This window comes from Salmo salar, chromosome 13 (assembly GCF_965601325.2).
Source record: "Salmo salar chromosome 13, fSalSal1, whole genome shotgun sequence".
In the NCBI taxonomy this organism is placed as follows: Eukaryota; Metazoa; Chordata; class Actinopteri; order Salmoniformes; family Salmonidae; genus Salmo; species Salmo salar.
Genome location: NC_138303.1, coordinates 86,918,542 through 86,937,219, shown reverse-complemented (window position 1 = coordinate 86,937,219; position 18,678 = coordinate 86,918,542). Strand labels below are relative to the sequence as shown.

General features: G+C 40.9%; 1 protein-coding gene across 1 annotated transcript in view; it reads left to right on the top strand.

Annotated features, from left to right (window-relative positions):
• Positions 1–5,795: 5,795 nt before the first annotated feature.
• The window catches only part of LOC106567810 (transcriptional regulator ATRX), a 36,892-nt gene continuing 24,009 nt past the window's right edge, over positions 5,796–18,678 (top strand). Inside the window, exons 1-14 of the mRNA XM_014137568.3 lie at positions 5,796–6,037; positions 6,551–6,660; positions 6,758–6,813; positions 6,919–6,971; positions 7,097–7,224; positions 7,360–7,476; positions 7,563–7,672; positions 7,828–7,895; positions 8,014–9,851; positions 9,980–10,046; positions 15,006–15,157; positions 15,446–15,610; positions 15,728–15,845; positions 15,985–16,090. Of these exons, the coding sequence (XP_013993043.3) occupies positions 6,018–6,037; positions 6,551–6,660; positions 6,758–6,813; positions 6,919–6,971; positions 7,097–7,224; positions 7,360–7,476; positions 7,563–7,672; positions 7,828–7,895; positions 8,014–9,851; positions 9,980–10,046; positions 15,006–15,157; positions 15,446–15,610; positions 15,728–15,845; positions 15,985–16,090 (3,108 nt within the window). The 5' untranslated portion in view covers positions 5,796–6,017. The remainder of the gene's footprint in view (positions 6,038–6,550; positions 6,661–6,757; positions 6,814–6,918; positions 6,972–7,096; positions 7,225–7,359; positions 7,477–7,562; positions 7,673–7,827; positions 7,896–8,013; positions 9,852–9,979; positions 10,047–15,005; positions 15,158–15,445; positions 15,611–15,727; positions 15,846–15,984; positions 16,091–18,678) is intronic.

Sequence of the window (18,678 nt, the reverse complement as noted above, 5' to 3'; positions counted from 1 at the left end):
CATGTCTGGCAGACATATCAGTGTGGATGACGGATCACCACCTCAAGCTGAACCTCGACAAGACGGAGCTGCTCTTCCTCCCGGGGAAGGACTGCCCGTTCCATGATCTCGCCATCACGGTTGACAACTCCATTGTGTCCTCCTCCCAGAGTGCTAAGAACCTTGGCGTGACCCTAGACAACACCCTGTCGTTCTCTACTAACATCAAGGCGGTGACCCGATCCTGTAGGTTCATGCTCTACAACATTCGCAGAGTACGACCCTGCCTCACACAGGAAGCGGCGCAGGTCCTAATCCAGGCACTTGTCATCTCCCGTCTGGATTACTGCAACTCGCTGTTGGCTGGGCTCCCTGCCTGTGCCATTTAACCCCTACAACTCATCCAGAACGCCGCAGCCCGTCTGGTGTTCAACCTTCCCAAGTTCTCTCACGTCACCCCGCTCCTCCGCTCTCTCCACTGGCTTCCTGTTGAAGCTCGCATCCGCTACAAGACCATGGTGCTTGCCTACGGAGCTGTGAGGGGAACGGCACCTCCGTACCTTCAGGCTCTGATCAGGCCCTACACCCAAACAAGTGCACTGCGTTCATCCACCTCTGGCCTGCTCGCCTCCCTACCTCTGAGAAAGCACAGTTCCCGCTCAGCCCAGTCAAAACTGTTCGCTGCTCTGGCAACCCAATGGTGGAACAAGCTCCCTCACGACGCCAGGACAGCAGAGTCAATCACCACCTTCCGGAGACACCTGAAACCCCACCTCTTTAAGGAATACCTAGGATAGGATAAAGTAATCCTTCTACCCCCCCCCCCCCACCCACCCCCCTTTAAAAGATTGAGACGCACTATTGTAAAGTGGTTGTTCCACTGGATATCATAAGGTGAATGCACCAATTTGTAAGTCGCTCTGGATAAGAGCGTCTGCTAAATTACTTAAATGTAAATTTGTCTTGTGATCAGTTACAATGACATTACGCTCATTACTGTAAACCTCTACGGGTACAACACGAAACATGAGAATAATGAGTTGCTTGAATTTATAGAGAAACATATACTTCATTGGTTATCTAAATTTCCGAATTCGTTATTATTGATAGGAGGGGACTTTAACATTACTATAGATAATTCAACTGATAGATGGCCCCCAGGTAGTCCAACCAATCAGAAATTGGGTTTAATACCTTTTATGGAAAAGTTTGATCTTACTGATATATGGAGAGAGAGGTTTCCGGCCGACAAATCATTCACTTGGAGTAACAAAACAGGTTCCAGACAATCCAGAATAGATTTTTGGCTTATATCCAAATGTATTGATAGTGAGTGTGTTACTAAAAATATTTGTACTACTCCCCTCACAGACCATAGGGCCATTTACATTGATATCAAAATATTTACCCCTGATACTAACCTTGGTAGAGCATCCTACTGGAAGCTAAAAAGCTCGTTATTAAATAATGATATAGTTAAGTTTGAGGTTAAAGATCTGCTTTCACACTTTTGGGAAAGGGCTTGTGAAGAAAAATCTTATTGCAAGAACTGGGAGCTCTTTAAATTTGAGGTGTCCAAATACCTTAGAAAATATGGTAGTAATCTTGTAAGACCAGAAGAGCTGAGGAGGAAAAGGTGAAGAGCTGAGGAGGAAAAGGTGATCATTAAGATCACTTCCCTTTCTCAGAAGTCCCCAGCCGGCCTCTCGGGGGAGGAGAAGATGGAACTGATTGAGTTACAAAATAAACTGGATAATATATATAGATTAAAAGCAGAAGGAGCCTTTTATTAGATCTAGGAAAAAATTGATTGAGGTGGTAGAACAGAGTTCTTCCTATTTCTTTAGACTTGAGAAATTTCACTCTACAAATAATACTATCCATAAGTTAAGCATTGATGGTGTTATTACAGATGACCAAAAATGAATCGCTAAATACTGTAGCAATTTTTTACATAAAATTGTATAGCTCTACGTATGGTCAGGAATCCACAGATATGTTTTTTGACTCACTGAATACTGTTTACTCTCAGTGATATAGAATCTAAACAGTGTGATGAATCCATCAAAGTTGAAGAGATTATAGAGTATCAAACATCTAAAGAACAATAAATCACCAGGTGTTGATGGAATTACATCAGAATTTTACAAATTATTTTCTGAACAAGCAGCTCCCTTCCTATTTGAAGTCTTTTTAGAGAGTATTAAAAGCAATGTTCTCCCTCCTACAATGAGTCAGGGGTTAATAACACTGATACCTAAGCCTAAAAAATAAGTGCTGCTCATCGATAACTGGCATCCAATTTGTCTTCTTAATAATGACTATAAGATATTAGCCTTACTACTTGAAAAAAGAATGAAAGAAGTCCTGGATGCAATCATTGATGAATCACAGTCTGGCTTTATGAAGAACAGATATATTTCTAACAATATCAGACTAGTATTAGACATACTTGACTACTCAGACCTAATAACCGAGGATAGCTTCATATTATTTTTAGATTTTTATAAAGCATTTGACACAGTAGAGCATCAGTTCCTCTTCCACTCCCTTGAGAGACTTGGCTTTGGGAATTTTTTCTGTAAGGCTATTAAGACTCTATACAAATGGTAACAGCTCTATCAAATTGAAATATGGCACCTCACCTAGATTTGAGTTAAAGAGAGGAATTAGGCAAGGTTGTCCTATCTCTCCGTACCTGTTTTTATTAATCACCCTTCTTACAAAGTCTTTAAATAATAGTCCTGTACAAGGTATTTCCATAGCTGGTAAAGAAATGATTATAAGCCAGCTGGCTGACGATACAATACTTTTTCTGAAAACGCTAACCAAATTCCCATATTGATTAATGTGATACAATCCTTTTCCAAAGCGTCTGGTCTATATCTTAACATCAATAAATGTGAACTCATGGCTGTCAAAGATTTTGTGACACCTTCATATTATGGTATTCCATTACAAAGGATCAGAAGTCTAGAGGCTTACTCAATTTTAACCCTCTTATTAAGAAAAACCCAGAAGAATCTAAATCAATGGCTACAGAGGGACTTATCTTTAAAGGAAGAGTCCTAAAATCCAAGGCTGAAGGTATCTCTAGACTAACATATGGCACTCTATCTTTATATCGTGACAGTAAAATAAGCAAGGAGATAGACCAGATGCTTTTCAACTTTCTGTGGAGAAACCGTACCCATTACATTAGGAAAACTGTTGTAATGAACACTTATGAGAATGGTGGGCTGAATTTTTTGGACTTTACTACCTTAAATAATACTTTTAAGATCAATTGGATAAAACAATTCCTAAGAAGACCCACTTCTATGTGGAATTTTATTCCTCATCATGTCTTCTATACTTTTGGTGGCCTTAACTTCATGTTGGTTTGCAATTATAATATTGCCAAAGTTCCAGTGAAACTTTCTGCTTTTCATCGGCAGGTTTTCTTGTCATGGTCCTTAATTTATAAGCATAATTTTTCTCCACACATATATTATATATGTAATAATCGGGATATATTGTATAAAAATACTTCTTTGTTTTTGGAATATTGGTTCCGAAATAATATCCTATTGGTGAGCCAACTGGTAAATGCAGAGAGTATTTTACTTAGTTATAAGGAATTCTTATCACTTTACAAGGTCCCTGTAACACCTAAAGATTTTGCAATTGTTTTAGATGCCATTCCCTCGAGTGTTGCTTTATTATTCAGGAATGTGTCAAGACCTGACCCTCAGAGCCTACCTTCCATTGACCCTGTTGACTCATCAGTAGGAAAGATTTGTTTCTCTTTTGGTCCATTCAACAACCTTGTTTCAGCAGGATGTTGTATCTATACCTTATGTCATGCCTTATTGGAATGGCTTTATTGATAATATCTGTTGGAAAAAAGTGTGGATGTTGCCACACACATACCTACTTGTTAACAAAATTAAGGAAGTTTCCTTTGAAATTATTCATAAATATTATCCTGCCAACCACTATATGAAGAAGTTTAAGGAAAACATCAACTCAAATTGTTCCTTTTGTAATGATCACCCAGAAACAGTGTTGCATCTTTTTTGGCATTGTATTCAAATTTATTCAAATTTCATATTCACGAATGTAAATTTACAAACAAAACACCACATTTTCTTACCTTACAAAAAGAAATTGAATTGTATTTTAAGACAATTACATACTCTACAAACAAAAAATCTGTTAGAATAATAAGTATATGTATGTCCCTTAAGGTCCTTGTGTAATGTGATATTGTACCCCCTAGCCCAATTGTCCTTTGTATATTATTTATATATACTTGTGTTACCAGATGTACTTCCTGTATTGATTTGTTGTTAATAAAAATAATAATAATACAAATAAATCCTTCTTCCCTCGCCCTGCAAGTGTAAACTCGTCAGACATCATGAAGTGTATACTCGTCAGACGTCATGGCCAGGTCGCAGTTGTAAATGAGAACTTGTTCTCAACTAGCCTTTCTGGTTAAATAAAAATAAATACAAAATGAAACGTCATCAGAAGTGTCAACTTAATTTGAGGGCTGAAGGGATAGGGTGTCTAAGTGTTTGGACTGCTGCCTCATACTAACCGCACTATTTCTGATGTACATTAAGTATATAGTATGCTTATAGGTCATAGTATGGATATAGTTAGTATGCCAAAAGTCCCCGGATGTCGTACTAAATTCGCCAAAATACGAAGTATGCAAGCAGTGGACGTATTTCCGTGCTTTAGGTCCCATAATGCCATTCTTTAGAAAATGGGTGTGGCTTCACAACGTTTTCAGATGTGAAGAAAATGACAGAAAATATACAGGCGAAGTTCGACGAGAGCGGATACTAATTAATTGCTTTAACTAACTATGACAAATGTTAAGAAATGTAATAAAGTAATGACTTCTCAAATAAGTTACGATGACTGACAATTTGTTAGCTAATATCCTTACGAACCGCATAGCATTACAGCAGTATGATGTTATATGTTAGCTAGTTACCTAACGTTATTTGGCTAATACATCGAACTTGCCAGGCAGTACATTAACTAACTACCCAACGTTAATTTACTTGATTATTCACATTCTTAGTTAAGTGCTATAGTCGTTGTGCGTTCTCAATGGGCATTGTTAATTCTGGCTATCTACTCCGATATCAGAGCACTCTCATCTGAGCGTGCAAGAGCACATATCTGATGAATGTAGGAATGCTCAACACTGTTGAATGTGGCCGTTGTCAGTGAACGTTGGCAAAAAAAAATGCGCTATTAAATTGTTGCCAGCAGCACAGTTACAGTCACCAACGCTCTGGATGAAATGAAAACAGTCTAACCATCTCTGCTAGGGCGAGTAAAATGGTCAGAGTGAGGTGTTCTCTCATTTGTGTCTGGAAGTAGCAAGCCAACGTTAGCCAGTTAGCTTGGGTGCTTGACTGACGTTGAACACTCGGTTCAACCCTATTCCTCAGCCAGAGCGTCCGGTGTGGGCCCTGGAAGTACAAACGGACAATCTGACAATGCTCTGTATTTACGAACGCCCAAGCGCATTCTGGCACTCCATATTGAATTTACAAAACACCCGAAATCATAAAATGTCTAGCAAGTCATTTGTTACACTAACAAGCTAGCAAGATGTTGCATAGCAACATAATCAACTTCCGGTAGATAGGCGAAACTATAGTAGGCTCAATTGAAATGATATGTTTCGTTTACAGTATACTAAAATGAACTAATAGTATGTAGTATACAGCTACAGTCTTTATACCGAGATACAGTACGCCCAATGATTTTTTTTATAACTAGCTCATTGTTCTTTCTGTGGTAGGCCTACAGACTGGAACGCGCCCATTTTCAAGTCTGCGCAGTCGCAATGACGAAGGCATCGGAGAAACAGCGCCATTTTTGCTTAGCTAGCGCCTCTGTCGGTGTCTGGCATTGTGTTAGAAATCTGAGCAAAAATTACTTGGAATAATGAGGGTAATTGTGAAATTTTGGGGGGAATAAGCCCATATAGTGCGCCGTTTGCATAAGGTGCATTTGACCATCTCAACATGTCCTCAGAGATGCTCAGGTAACGTTAATATAGCAAAGGTCTCCAGCTGCCTGAACAAGCTAATCGGGCAAGCAATAGCTAACTAGCTAGTTTATTTGCTGCAGATAGTCCTAAAGTAGCTAGTTAGTCAGTTTTCGCATTCAAGCTGCTACTCCTACTTGTAACATTTACATTAAATTAGTACGTGCATCAAGATGGCCACATATCTGTGCCCAAAGTTATGCATGTTGTTTGATATTTAAGTATGATAGCTACTAGCGAACGTTAGCTAGCTAACGTTCGCTAACTAAATTGTTTTGTCAATGATCTGGAATGCATTACTAGCCAAGTATTGAATCATGATAATAACTGTGCCTGAAGGAAATGGACCGATGCGCACAAGGACAGATATGTCCACATCATAGCTATATCACATCCAAACACTTTTGGTTAGGCATTTGAACGAAGGTGGGGGGGGGGGGGTTGTTGAAAGAAACTCGCATGATTGAGGACATATGTTGAATTACTGGTCATTCTATTCATTCCTTTTAGCGTGCCACCTGGCACGAGCAAGCTCGATGTGTTGGTGACCAAACTGCATGAATTCTTGGCTCATGCTCCAGAGGATGATGAGGACAGACTGGTAACAGAAAGTCCTGATGGTGAGAACTTTAATAAGTGTAACTTTAACTCAGGCATGGTGGTGTTTGTAGTAATATTAGTAGTGACTCACAATTGTCTACTGATTTTAATTCACAGGTATGACAAACAAGGACTGTGTGGAGCCACACTCAACAGACCGAACCCCTCTTGAGGTATTAACATGAGAAGTATCAGTTTAGGCTGTTATAGACCAAAGAGTATTCAGTGTTGATTCAGATCTAGAAGATATATTTGTAAAATGTTCTTGTTGAATACAGCCTCAACAGACCTCGACAGACACCTTGAAGCAGTCTGGATGTGGTTCCAGGAGGTGGGCTTCCTTTTGATATTTTGAAAAATTTGATATTTCATGTACATTGTTTATGGATGGGGAAACATAAAAACACAGTATTTTGATGTATGTGCATGCTCTAATGGATGTCACTTGTATTACAGAAAACCTTCAGTTGTAATTAAACACAGTGGACTGGATGAATCTGGTGCTTCAAATGAAAGTGATGATGATGATGATGGCTTGATCATCAATTCAAATGGTTATCCTGATGTATCAAGGTTACCTAAAGGTTAGTTTTTCTACTACTGCTTGCAATTAAACTGTACGGAGATATAATCACTGGAAATTAATAATGTAATAATGCATTAATGAACTGAAAATGCTTTGGTTTTCATTCATGTGTTTTTACATGTCTTATGCACAGGCACTGTACTGGTGAGGCCTGAGCCAGTGGAAAATGTCAGAGATGACTTCAGAGGTCCCGAATTCCGTTGCGGAAAATCTGGAAATCTGAAGAGAGCTTTTTCTAGGAGACGTGGAGGTGAGCTTTCGTTAATAAATGGGAAAATACATATCCTTTAAGTTAAAATAGTGTGCCACAGAATGATGATTGATGTGTGTTTGTAGGTGGTGAACACTTGGAGATTGTTAGCTGTACAGCCTGTGGCCAGCAAGTTAACCACTTCCAGAGGGACTCCTTCTATCAACATCCAGTACTCAAAGTACTTATTTGCAAGGTGAGAGGATCCTGGGTCTGTCAAAGAATGGGTCAATTAAATAAATGGGCTTAATATCACATTGGTTAAAATGGGCATTCTTCAGCAATGTTGTTGAGCTCATCTACATTTTTAGGGGCTCCATTCCTAATTTTCTTATCTTATTATTTTCTCAGTCTTGTTTCAAGTATTACTCAAGTGATGACATCAGCAAGGATTGTGATGGCATGGATGAACAGTGCAGGTACGATGGGGTGGTTCTCTTATATAACAAGATGCTCCAAGCAAATCCTGAGATGTTAATAAACATACAGGTTGGTTCGTTAATCATTACTTCAGTCTATTATATTTGCTTTTTACAGATGGTGTGCAGAGGGGGGAAACCTGATCTGCTGCGACTTTTGCCCCAATGCCTTCTGTAAGAAATGCATTTTGCGGAACCTGGGGCGAAAAGAGTTGTCTGGCATCCTGGATGAGGAGAGTAAGTGGTACTGCTACGTATGCAGCCCAGAGCCTCTTCTGGACCTGGTCGTCGCTTGTGACAACGTCCTTGACAACTTGGGGCATTTGTGGCCAGACCACCGCAAGAGGGGCAGAGGCGAGGGAAAATCTGGACATTATGACTCCCATCCAAGGCATTCTCAAAACATTCCCGTGGGTCATTGGAACCATAGTGGCATGGATGGTCACGTTGTGTTCAACTACAACACCCTTCAAATTCCAGAGGAGATGGCCAAAAAGGCTAAAAACCTGGTGGACTCAACAAACACCGTAAACACAACTTTTGTGAAGTTCATTCAAGGTGGCATGCAGCAGAAACAGACAACTGAGTTAAAGCTACAATACCTGAAGACTTTCCAGTCAGTACTGAAGGGTCTGAAGAAGTCTCAGACAGCTCTGGAGGAAGCCCTTTTGGAGGAGTTCAGAGAAATGGGTTTGCCAAATGGTGGCGAAAACCCCACGTTTGATGATACTGATGTACCTCAACAAGAACAAGAGGGTTGTGTGGAAATTGACATTTCGGATAAGAATGGCCTTCATTACTTAAAGAAAATTGCAGCTGAACATTTGGAAGAGAATGATTCAGACTCAAATGGCTTTATGGATGATGGAAGGCCTTCGTCCTCAATTGAAATGAAAGGTGTCCTTGGCACAGAGATAATTCCCAGACGAGGTAGAGGCAGGCCGCGGAAAAACTCAAAGCCTGGAGAAGATGCTTGCAACGTGACAAAACAACTGGTGGTGCAAATTTCACCTGCCCCTGTTGAACAAGAGCCACTCTCTGGCCCCTCAGAGTTGGAGGTGGAAGTGGAGTTGGAGGCAGAGGAGGAAGAGGAAGAGGGAAAAGAAAAAGTGGAGGAACGGGAGGGAGACTGTGAATCTATTGAACTTGTAACTGAGGGGGAGTATGAATCTGCTGAGGGAAGTGAATCTCTGGAGCTGGAAGAGGAACCAGATAATAGACGCTCACCTCGGGTAAAGACCACTCCCTTGCGCAGGCCAGGTGAGGGCAAGACCCAGCCTACCCCCTCGGGTGCGGACAGTGAGAGTGACTCGGACCCTGACACCAGCCCCAATGCTGAAGTGCCTCAAGGAGCTGACGAGGGAGGGCTTGGGAGAGGAACTGATGACTCTGACTCCGATGAGGTCCCAGCTGTCCTCCAGCGGGCCGCCATGACGCGCAGTTCAGACGAAGCCGAGAGTGACGATGGAGACCATCGGAGTGTGACCAAGAAATGCCTCTTCGGCCTGAAGAAGAACACGCCCCTCTCTCCAGAAAGAGTTGTCCGCAAACGCAAGGTGCCAGACCGCTCCTCTGACTCTGATTCCTCCAGTGACGATCCGGACTTGCAGAAGGAGATCAAAACTATGACCAGGCCCAGGGGGAGGCCTCGGAAGGTTAAGAGAGAGGATGAACCTACCCCCAGCAAGGACAGTCCGCAACATAGGCCCAGGGGCAGACCTCGGAAGGTCAAGAAAGAGGATGAATCTACATCCAGCAAGGAGGGTAATACCCAGGCAGCCAAGCCTCAAAGCACACCTCAATCCGAGCATAGAACGAAGCAGACGCCATCCTCTTCCAGTCAAGAAGAGGGGGACCTGGACTCTGAGTCTAGCGATGACAGTGGTGACCAGAAGATCAAGCCTATCACTGAGGAGGTGGCCTTACTGGGGGCAGCAGCTTTCCACCAGTCGTCCGGTGAGCTGGTCTCTCACTTTCTCTGTACTTTTTAGACAATGCACTGCATTCCTGAGCTGTATTTTTAACAATTTTCAGCTCAGTGGCAAATGTTGAAATAACCTTCTCAATTTTTTTGTACTCTGTAGGCGATGAAGAGCATCCCCAGTCTGGGCCTTCTTGGGCAGCAGAAGATGATGACGATCCAGAAAATAGGTATGGTTCAGAACGAACGGACATAGCGTTTGTAACACACCCTAGGCGCAGGAGAAAGGCCATGCCACGGAACCCTAAGTTGAGTGCTAATAATGGGGACTCCTCTGTTGTCAAGACCCCGTCCCAATCGAACCGGTCTCGTCCAACTCGCAGCTGCAGTAAACCAGCAGCTATCCCATACAATTTCTAGTGTTAAGTTCAGAGGTACGTGTCAAGCGCAGGGAGAAACCCCTCCTCATACCTCGCTTAGGCTGTGTTATAAATGATAGGCCACTTATGCCACTCTGTTTTCGTTGATTACCTATTCTTTAATTCATTTTTTTGTCTTTAATTTGAAGTTAAATGTGACGTGTCTATTAGCAGAATGTGGCATCAGTTGAGTCCATGTCTCTGTGCATACCAAGGCGATTAAGAAGGGAAAATGCTGTTTAATGCATCACTTTGCACAAAAGCATTATAAACTTATAAAAACAGATTAAAGAAATGATTTTATCTCATAGTTTCTCATTGGTTAACAATTCTGTAAGTCCGGGGTGTCAAACTAATTTCCCCCCGGGGCCGCATTCAGTCTTAAACGAGGTCCAGAAGGCCGCACAGAATATTTTTGGTATTTCCTTGCCGTCAAAATGTGCAATTTTTTTTTCCCTATCCGTCGTTTTTGGAATTTGCGATGGTCCTTGACTGTCTAGCTTTAATTTCTGGGATTTATTCATGAACTGGACTCAGTCAAGAATCTATGAATGTTGTTTGATTATCATTTTTACAGTTTCGATTTGGTTTGAGTCATAATAAGGTAAATTGAGTTCGCCCCCCTCCACCAGAAAAGAAAACCCGCGGGCCGGATTGCACGCCCTCCCGGCCCGCGTACCGTATGTTTGACACCCCTGCTGTAAGTCATCCTTATTTCTTCCACATACAATATTCTTTTAATTTTTTACAAAAATAAATGACTGTATACTGAATATTAAAACTTATTTTAAGCCATGTTAAGGATTTGATTGCATTATTTGTAAATAATGTATCATTTTATTTGCTCCAAATATATTAAGTTACACTCATTTGAATCTGGATTCGGTTCTTGATCTATAGTCTGATGGTAGTACAAGTTACATGCATGAAAACCAGTAAGGTGATGTTTTTGTAGAATTTTTGTTTTTCGCAAAGCATATCCTAAAATGGTTAACTAATAAACCACACCACCAATCCACACCAGTGTACGCAATACAAACCTGAAAATGCCCTTAGACTTCACTTACAGATCTGGATATATCTGTGTCATTATACCAGATGGGGTGAATTATGTTCCTCTCACTGGGAATTAGTCATCATGGAGTTTGATGTTATTTCTGAAGTGACTGGGATTTAGAACCCAGACCCTGATGATATTATACATGCTGTAATGGTCAACTTATGATCAGGCATTCTTTAGGCTGGCAGTATTGTACATGACTGCACCCTTGTACAGTGGTGTAAAAGTAACTAAGTAAAAATACTTTGAAGTACTACTTAAGTTATTTTCTTGGGTATCTGTACTATTTATGTTTAAACTTTTTTTTACTTTTACTCCACTACACTCCTAAAGAAAATAGGTTATTTTTACTCCCATTTTACTGGGCACCAAAAAATACTTGGTACATTTAAAATGCTCAGGCAGGACAGCAAAATAGTTAAATTCACGTACCTATCAATATAACGGGTTGTCATCCCTACTGCCTCTGATCTGGCGAACACACTAAACACACAAATACTGCGTTTTATAAATTATTTCTGAGTGTTGCAGTGTGCCCCTGGCTGTCCGTAAATAAAATAGTTTGAATAATATAAGGAATTTGATGTGTAGCTTCTGCATTTACTCAAGTATGACAATTAAGTATTTTTTCCACCACCACTTAAGTCAATTTTAAACCACTTTAACTTAAGTAGTGTTTTACTGGGTGACTTTACTTGAGTCATTTTCTGTTACGGTATCTTTTTACTCCAGTATGACAATTGAGTACTTTTTCCACCACTGCCCTTGTGGCTGCTGGATTTGGCTAATTTCTCTAAGTCATTGTAAAATCATACAAGTTTCTGCTAGTATTTGGTAATTCTGTTGGTATATGGTTACCATATGGAGATTTCTTTCTTTGCTATATTGATAACGTTCATGTGCAATATGTCAGTGGTTATGTGGCTGTTTTACGTGCTGCTATTCTCACACTCATACTAATAAGATGGGTTGACGATCCGATTCTCTCTGAACAGACTGGCACTACAATCTATTCTGCTTGATTCAATTTTAAAATATATGATATATCGCTTCTGACAGGTTGAGGGCTAAGCAGAGTAAGAGGACTTGTGATGCTAAACAGCAGTATACCAAATACACTGATTATTAGACCTACTGTACTGTATTTGGGAGCCGTTTTTTTTCTTACCACAGGCACCAAGCTGAATTTCTTGTATGCTTTGTTTATTGTACTCGATCCATAATCATATTTTCAGTATTTTCATGTCTGTTTTGCATGCAAGGCCACATTTATTGGCCATTTAGCTACTTTTAAAAGTATTTAAATGCAATTGCATTTCACTTTGGAGAAGCTCAATGCCCTAAGCAACAGCTCTGAAAGCTGGTCCTGTAGAATGGTTGTAATGCATTTTATTCAACCACAACTTTGTGACCTCTGAGGTCAGCCTTACAACATTGCTGTGAGACGAGTATGTAGTGAAGTGTCTTTTTTTCTTCCATTTTTCTCTCTTCCCAGTTTAAACACTTGAGGTAAGGCCCAGGCCGAGGCTGTTGCCAGCCGCTGCTGTTTGTTACTGCCTCATATGGGGCCCTCATCATGTACACGTACTTCTCGCTGAGGCTTCATCAGAGGCTTCGTTCAACTATTACTATCTGCCAAAAGGATTCTTTCTGCAAAACATATTCATGTCTAAATGGATACGTACATGTATTTCACAGAGTATGGAACTTGGAAAAAGCCCTACAAAACCATTTTGACCCTGTTTTCTTTTTTACCCTTTACAAACTTTCTTTCGTACCAACAAAAAAAACAGTGGTTAGAAAACGTATTTTCAAATTGAATTAATCATTTATGTTGTCTTTAGCTCTGAGGTGCTGTAGTGTTAGCCTTGTAGAGGCCTGTTACTTGTAGAGCATGCATTAAACAAGAATATGTTCTTACTTTTGTAATTGAATGAACTCTGTAAGAGAAACTATTCGTTGTAATAAATTAATACCCTTTATGATGTCTCGTATGTCTTCCTTATTCTATATAGGACCGGGTTTGTTCATCTTGTTCTGAGTGATAAGTCTTAGATATTTGTTATGGAGGGATTGTTTACAAGGTCATTAAGTCATCTGACTTTTGACTCAATGTGTTGCGTTAAGACAAAATTAAATGAAGTGAAATCGTCCTTGACAGTGTTTTAGCTCTATCTATTTTCTCACAGCATACACTATATATGCAAAAGTATGTGAACAACCCTTAAAATTTGTGGATTTGGCTATTTTAGCCACACCCGTTGCTGACGGGTGTATTAAATTTAGCACGCAGCCATTCAATCTCCATAGACAAAAAATGGCAGTAGAATGGCCTTACGGAAGAGCTCAGTGACTTTCAATGTGACACTGTCATAGGATGACACCTTTCCAAAAAGTCAATTTGGAAAAATTCTGCCCTGCTAGAGCGGCTCAGGTCAACTGTAAGTGCTGTTATTGTAAAGTGGAAATGTCTAGGAGCAACAACGGCTCAGCTGTGAAATGGTAGGCCATACAAGCTCATAGAACGGGACTGCCGATTGCTGTAGCACGTTAAAATCGTCTGTCCTTGATTGCAGCATTCACTATTGAGTTCCAAACTGCCTCTAGAAGCAACGTCAGCACAACAACTGTTCGTCAGGAGTTTCATGAAATGGGTGTCTGGCTGAGCAGACAAGCCTAAGATCATGCGCAATGCAAAGCGTCGGCTGGACTGGTGTAAAGCTCACCGCCATTGGACTCTGGAAACGTGTTCTCTGGAGTGATGAATCATACTTCACCATCTGGCAGTCTGAATGACGAATCTGGATTTGGCGGATGCCAGGTGAACGCTACCTTCCCGAATGCATAGTGCGAACTGTAAAGTTCAGTAGAGGAGGAATGATGGTCTGGGGATGTTTTTCATCGTTCTGGCTAGACCCCTTAGTTCAAGTGAAGATAAATCTTAACGCTAAAGCATACAATGACATTGTAGACGATTCTGACTTTGTGGCAGCAGTTTGGGGAAGGCCCTTTCCTGTTTCAGCATGACAATGCCCCCATGCACAAAGCGAGGTCCATACAGAAATGGTTTGTTGAAATTGTTGTGGAAGAACTTGACTGGCCTGGACAGAGCCCTGACTTCAACCCCATTGAGCACCTTTGGGATGAATTGGAATGCCAACTGCGAGCCAGGCCTAATCGCCCAAACTCACTAATGCTCTTGGCTGAATGGAAGCAAGTCCCTGCAGCAATATTCCAACATCTAGTGGAAAGCCTTCCCAGAAGAGTGGAGGATGTTATAACGGCAAAGGGGGACCAACTCCATATTAATGCCCATGATTTTGGAATAAAATGTTTGATGAGCAGGTGTCCACATACTTTTGGTCATCTAGTGTATTCACATCAGTAAAGAAAACATTCAACTACTTAATGCAATGGCCTTTCCCCTCTCGTAGTCACTTAAACTCTATTGTCGGCTGTTTGCAGGTGGGGGACTGCAAAGTGATACTAGAATAGCTAACATTACCTTGTTATTTTCATTAATTCTAGAATAAATGTATGTCCTGGTAATATTAAGTTTAAGGTGAAATCCTGCATCTTGATTGTAAATTCCTATATAAAGACCAGTTCCTTTAGAGAATAAACCTATTAAGCAGTGCTTGATGGATTTGATGTGATGATCATTAAAATGATCCCCCGGTCCCTTTCCCTCTCTCCCTTGCTTCTGAAAGAATCGCTAAGAAAATGCTCTTGGCCCAAATCAAAGCCAACTACTCATCGGGGGAGGATTTCTCTTCAGACGTGGAGTCATCACATGATGATGAATCTGACAGGGAAGAGAAGGAGCAAGAAGATGGGAAAGATGAAAGCTCCGATGAGAATGGTGAGTGATCCCTCCATAGTGCCGCTACAATTTCAAGTTTATTTTGAGATGCAGCAATAAGCTCAATTTAGTGTTGCTTTAAATAAGCCATTTTTTTTTTACATTAGGCTGAAATACTTATCTGACATCACCTGTTGCTTAGTAACTGAACATTTTAAAGTAGGCCCATTATTGTTGTGATGATCTAAACCATCACCCTGTGTTACTGTGTGTTAGTGTACAGGTTGCATTGACATTCACTATAGGAATATGATGTCCTGACAATATAACATGTTGTTTCTGCTGCAGGGGAGACCTCCAGTTTGACCTCTGACTCTGAGTCCAGTAAAACACGTCACAGACATCGTCTGCTACGCCACAAGCTCAGCCTTGACAATGGAAATCCAAGTGATCAGAAAACCGCTGAAGAAAATGGGATTGAGCAGAAAGTCAGGAAGTCTAGAAGAACCAAAGGTTTGTATGGGATGGGTTCTGTGGTACGACTATGATTGGATATCATCAGTGCCCTAGTGTTGGAGTGGCTCTGTTACCCAGAGTAAACTCATTCTCTGCTTTCTTCCATCACCTCAGGTGAGAAATTGGATAGCCAGAGTAGTGATGATGATAGCCAATCACAGCAGGAAGAGTCTGGTATGAGTGAAGAGCTGAGCCAATCGGAGAACGAGGGCAATGAACAGATGCTCAAAAGGTAAGAAGACTCCTTATTGGTCAGTGTTGCTAACCAGGAAGGAAACCCTAATTTTCTTTCATTACATGTGCATTTCTTTCATTATATGTGCATTACATGTGCATCAGTGAAATATCTTTCTGCTCTTTTGTCTCCTTAGCTCTACATCATCTAGCTCTAGAGTCGAGAGGGAATCAGTCCGTAGTTATCTACAGAAGAAGCAGCAACCCTCGTATATTGTGCTGTCTGACTCCAGTGTCGATAAGGTAACCAATCACTAGTTGTCGCATCCCCAGTTGAATGAATGGTCAACTCTCAAACTGATGGTTCATGAAAGTTTAATGCGGTACCATTTCCATAAACACACCGTAAGAGCTGATGGAGAAACAAACCATAAATGCTCTTACAATATGAACAACAGAGTGCACAAACAATACACTTTTACACAACTTTACATTGGCATGCTTCATATGTCAAATGCACCAATATGCATGAGAATTTCTACCCAAATAGTTGATTACGTGCCAATAGCTTGTTAATGTGGTGCAAGATTAACTAATATTAGCCAGCACCAACAGTGGAGCTAGGCTACAGCTAATAACGTTATATTGCTAGCAGACTTCAGAAAATCAATTACAATACAAATATCTGTTCAGTAGACGTTCTATAGAATTAGAAAGATTTCTGAAACAAGACCAGTATTGAAAGACAGTAAATACCTTGATCTCTTTCCAGCTAGGTGCTAAGTTTGACGTTGTTTCTTGGACGCCCATTTCCCATGTACCCTTTGCGTGTAAAACAGGCAAAAAACATGCTGTCAAAATGTTTATTTTTTTATTTACTTAGGGATTGGTGTCCCGTCCACGGGACAGTTGAGCTAATGTGATTAGCGGATTAGCGTGAGGTTGTAAGTCATTTAGCAGACGCTCTTATCCAGAGTAACTAGAAAATTTCCCAGGACATGGACATATCTGATTTTGGCAGAAAGCTTAAATTCTTGTTAATCTAACTGCACTGTCCAATTTACATTGTGGTCTGACACTTGTTTTTGGGGTTTCATTTACACTCCCACGAGCAATTTACATGGTATACACAAAGCACAAATTATTTCTGTACTTTAAATGACTTATGACCATATATAGGGTATCATAAAGGTATGGAATCATAGTACAAACCATTCAAAAGTATGAGATTATGGTTAGATACCAGTCTCCAGCAACAAGACCAGTTTCTGAACTGGGCGTTCGAACACTGACAGCTTGGTGAGACGCTTGCCTGTCTTGTCTAACATCCGATCACCAACACATATTTTGACTCTCTTTACTAGTCCATCTTTATCAACAGTAGTCTCTGAAACTCTTCCCAAACGCCACTCATTCCTAGGCAGATCATTGTCTATCATCATCACTATGTCACCGATTCGCAGGTTTCTCTTCAGGGTGTGCCAGAGCTGCCTGATGGCGATGTTGGCTAGATACTCTTTTCGCCAGCAGCTCCAAAACTGTTCTGCTAGATAATGAACATGCCGCCACCTTTTCCGAGCGTACATGTCCTCCCTCATGAACATACCTGGAGGAGGTAGAGCTGTGGTAGATTTCATAGTAAGCAGATGATTAGGGGTGAGTGGCTCAAGACTGTTTGGATCATTGAGGATGTCAACTGTGAGTGGGCGATTGTTTACAATTGCCATTGCTTCGTAGAAAAAGGTTCGTAGAGAAGAATCATCTAGTCTACCAGAAGAGAGTGTGGAGCTAAGGACACCTCTCACTGTCCTGATATGTCACTCCCAGACGCTGCCCACGTGACATGAATGGGGGAGCGTTCATGCTGAAGTCACACTGTTTCTCAGCGAGAAAGGCAGTCAGCCTGTCCATGTCAACTTCCTTGAGCGCTTCCTTCAGTTAATTTTTGGCTCCCACTAAATTGCTTCCTTGCTCACATTTAATCTGACAAACTGCACCACATAGCTCATGGCTTTGAAGCAGCGCAGACCATTAATGAAGGCATCTGTTGACATGTCATCCAACATTTCAATATGAACAGCACAAGAGCAAAAACGGGTGAAGAGAAGACCATACCTTTTGTGCACTCTTTGTCCTTGCTTAATGATAAATGGGCCAAAACAATCCATACCGCAGTATGTAAAGGGAGGTGATGAGTCCATGCTCTCTGGAGGGAGATCAGCCATATTTTGCTCTTCTGTGGGTCTCCTGAGCTTTCTAAGTCACACATCGGCGAAGATGAGGTGCTACGGCCCGATTAATACCTAGGATCCAGTAGTCATTTGACCTGATCTCATTAATGGTGTGAGGCCTTTTACCCTGGTGTTTCACCTTTTCCATGGTAGTGAGCAATTATCATTTTCGTGATGTGGTGTTCCTTGGGAATGATTGCAGGGTGTTTGACTGAGTTAGGAAGAGATGAGACAAAGTCTTCCTGCCACCTTGAGCACAGAAATTTTGTCTAGGAAGGCATTGAAGCAGTATAACTAATTTTGGAGTGGCAGCTGAGTCCCTTTACTTAGTAACTTAAGCTCATCTTCATACAGTGCATTCGGAAGGTACTCAGACCCCATTTACTTTTTCCACATTTTGTTACGTCACAGCCTTATTCTAAAATTGATTAAATAGTTTTTTTCCCTCATCAATGTACACACAATACCCCATAATTACAAAGCAAATACAGATTTTTAGCAAATGTATTAAAAATAAAAATGATATCAAATTTACATAATTATTCAGACCCTTAACTCAGTACACCGTTGAATCACCTTTGGTAGCGATTACAGCCTTGAGTCTTCTTGGGTATGACCCTAGAAGCTTGGCACACCTGCATTTGGGGAGTTTCTCCCATT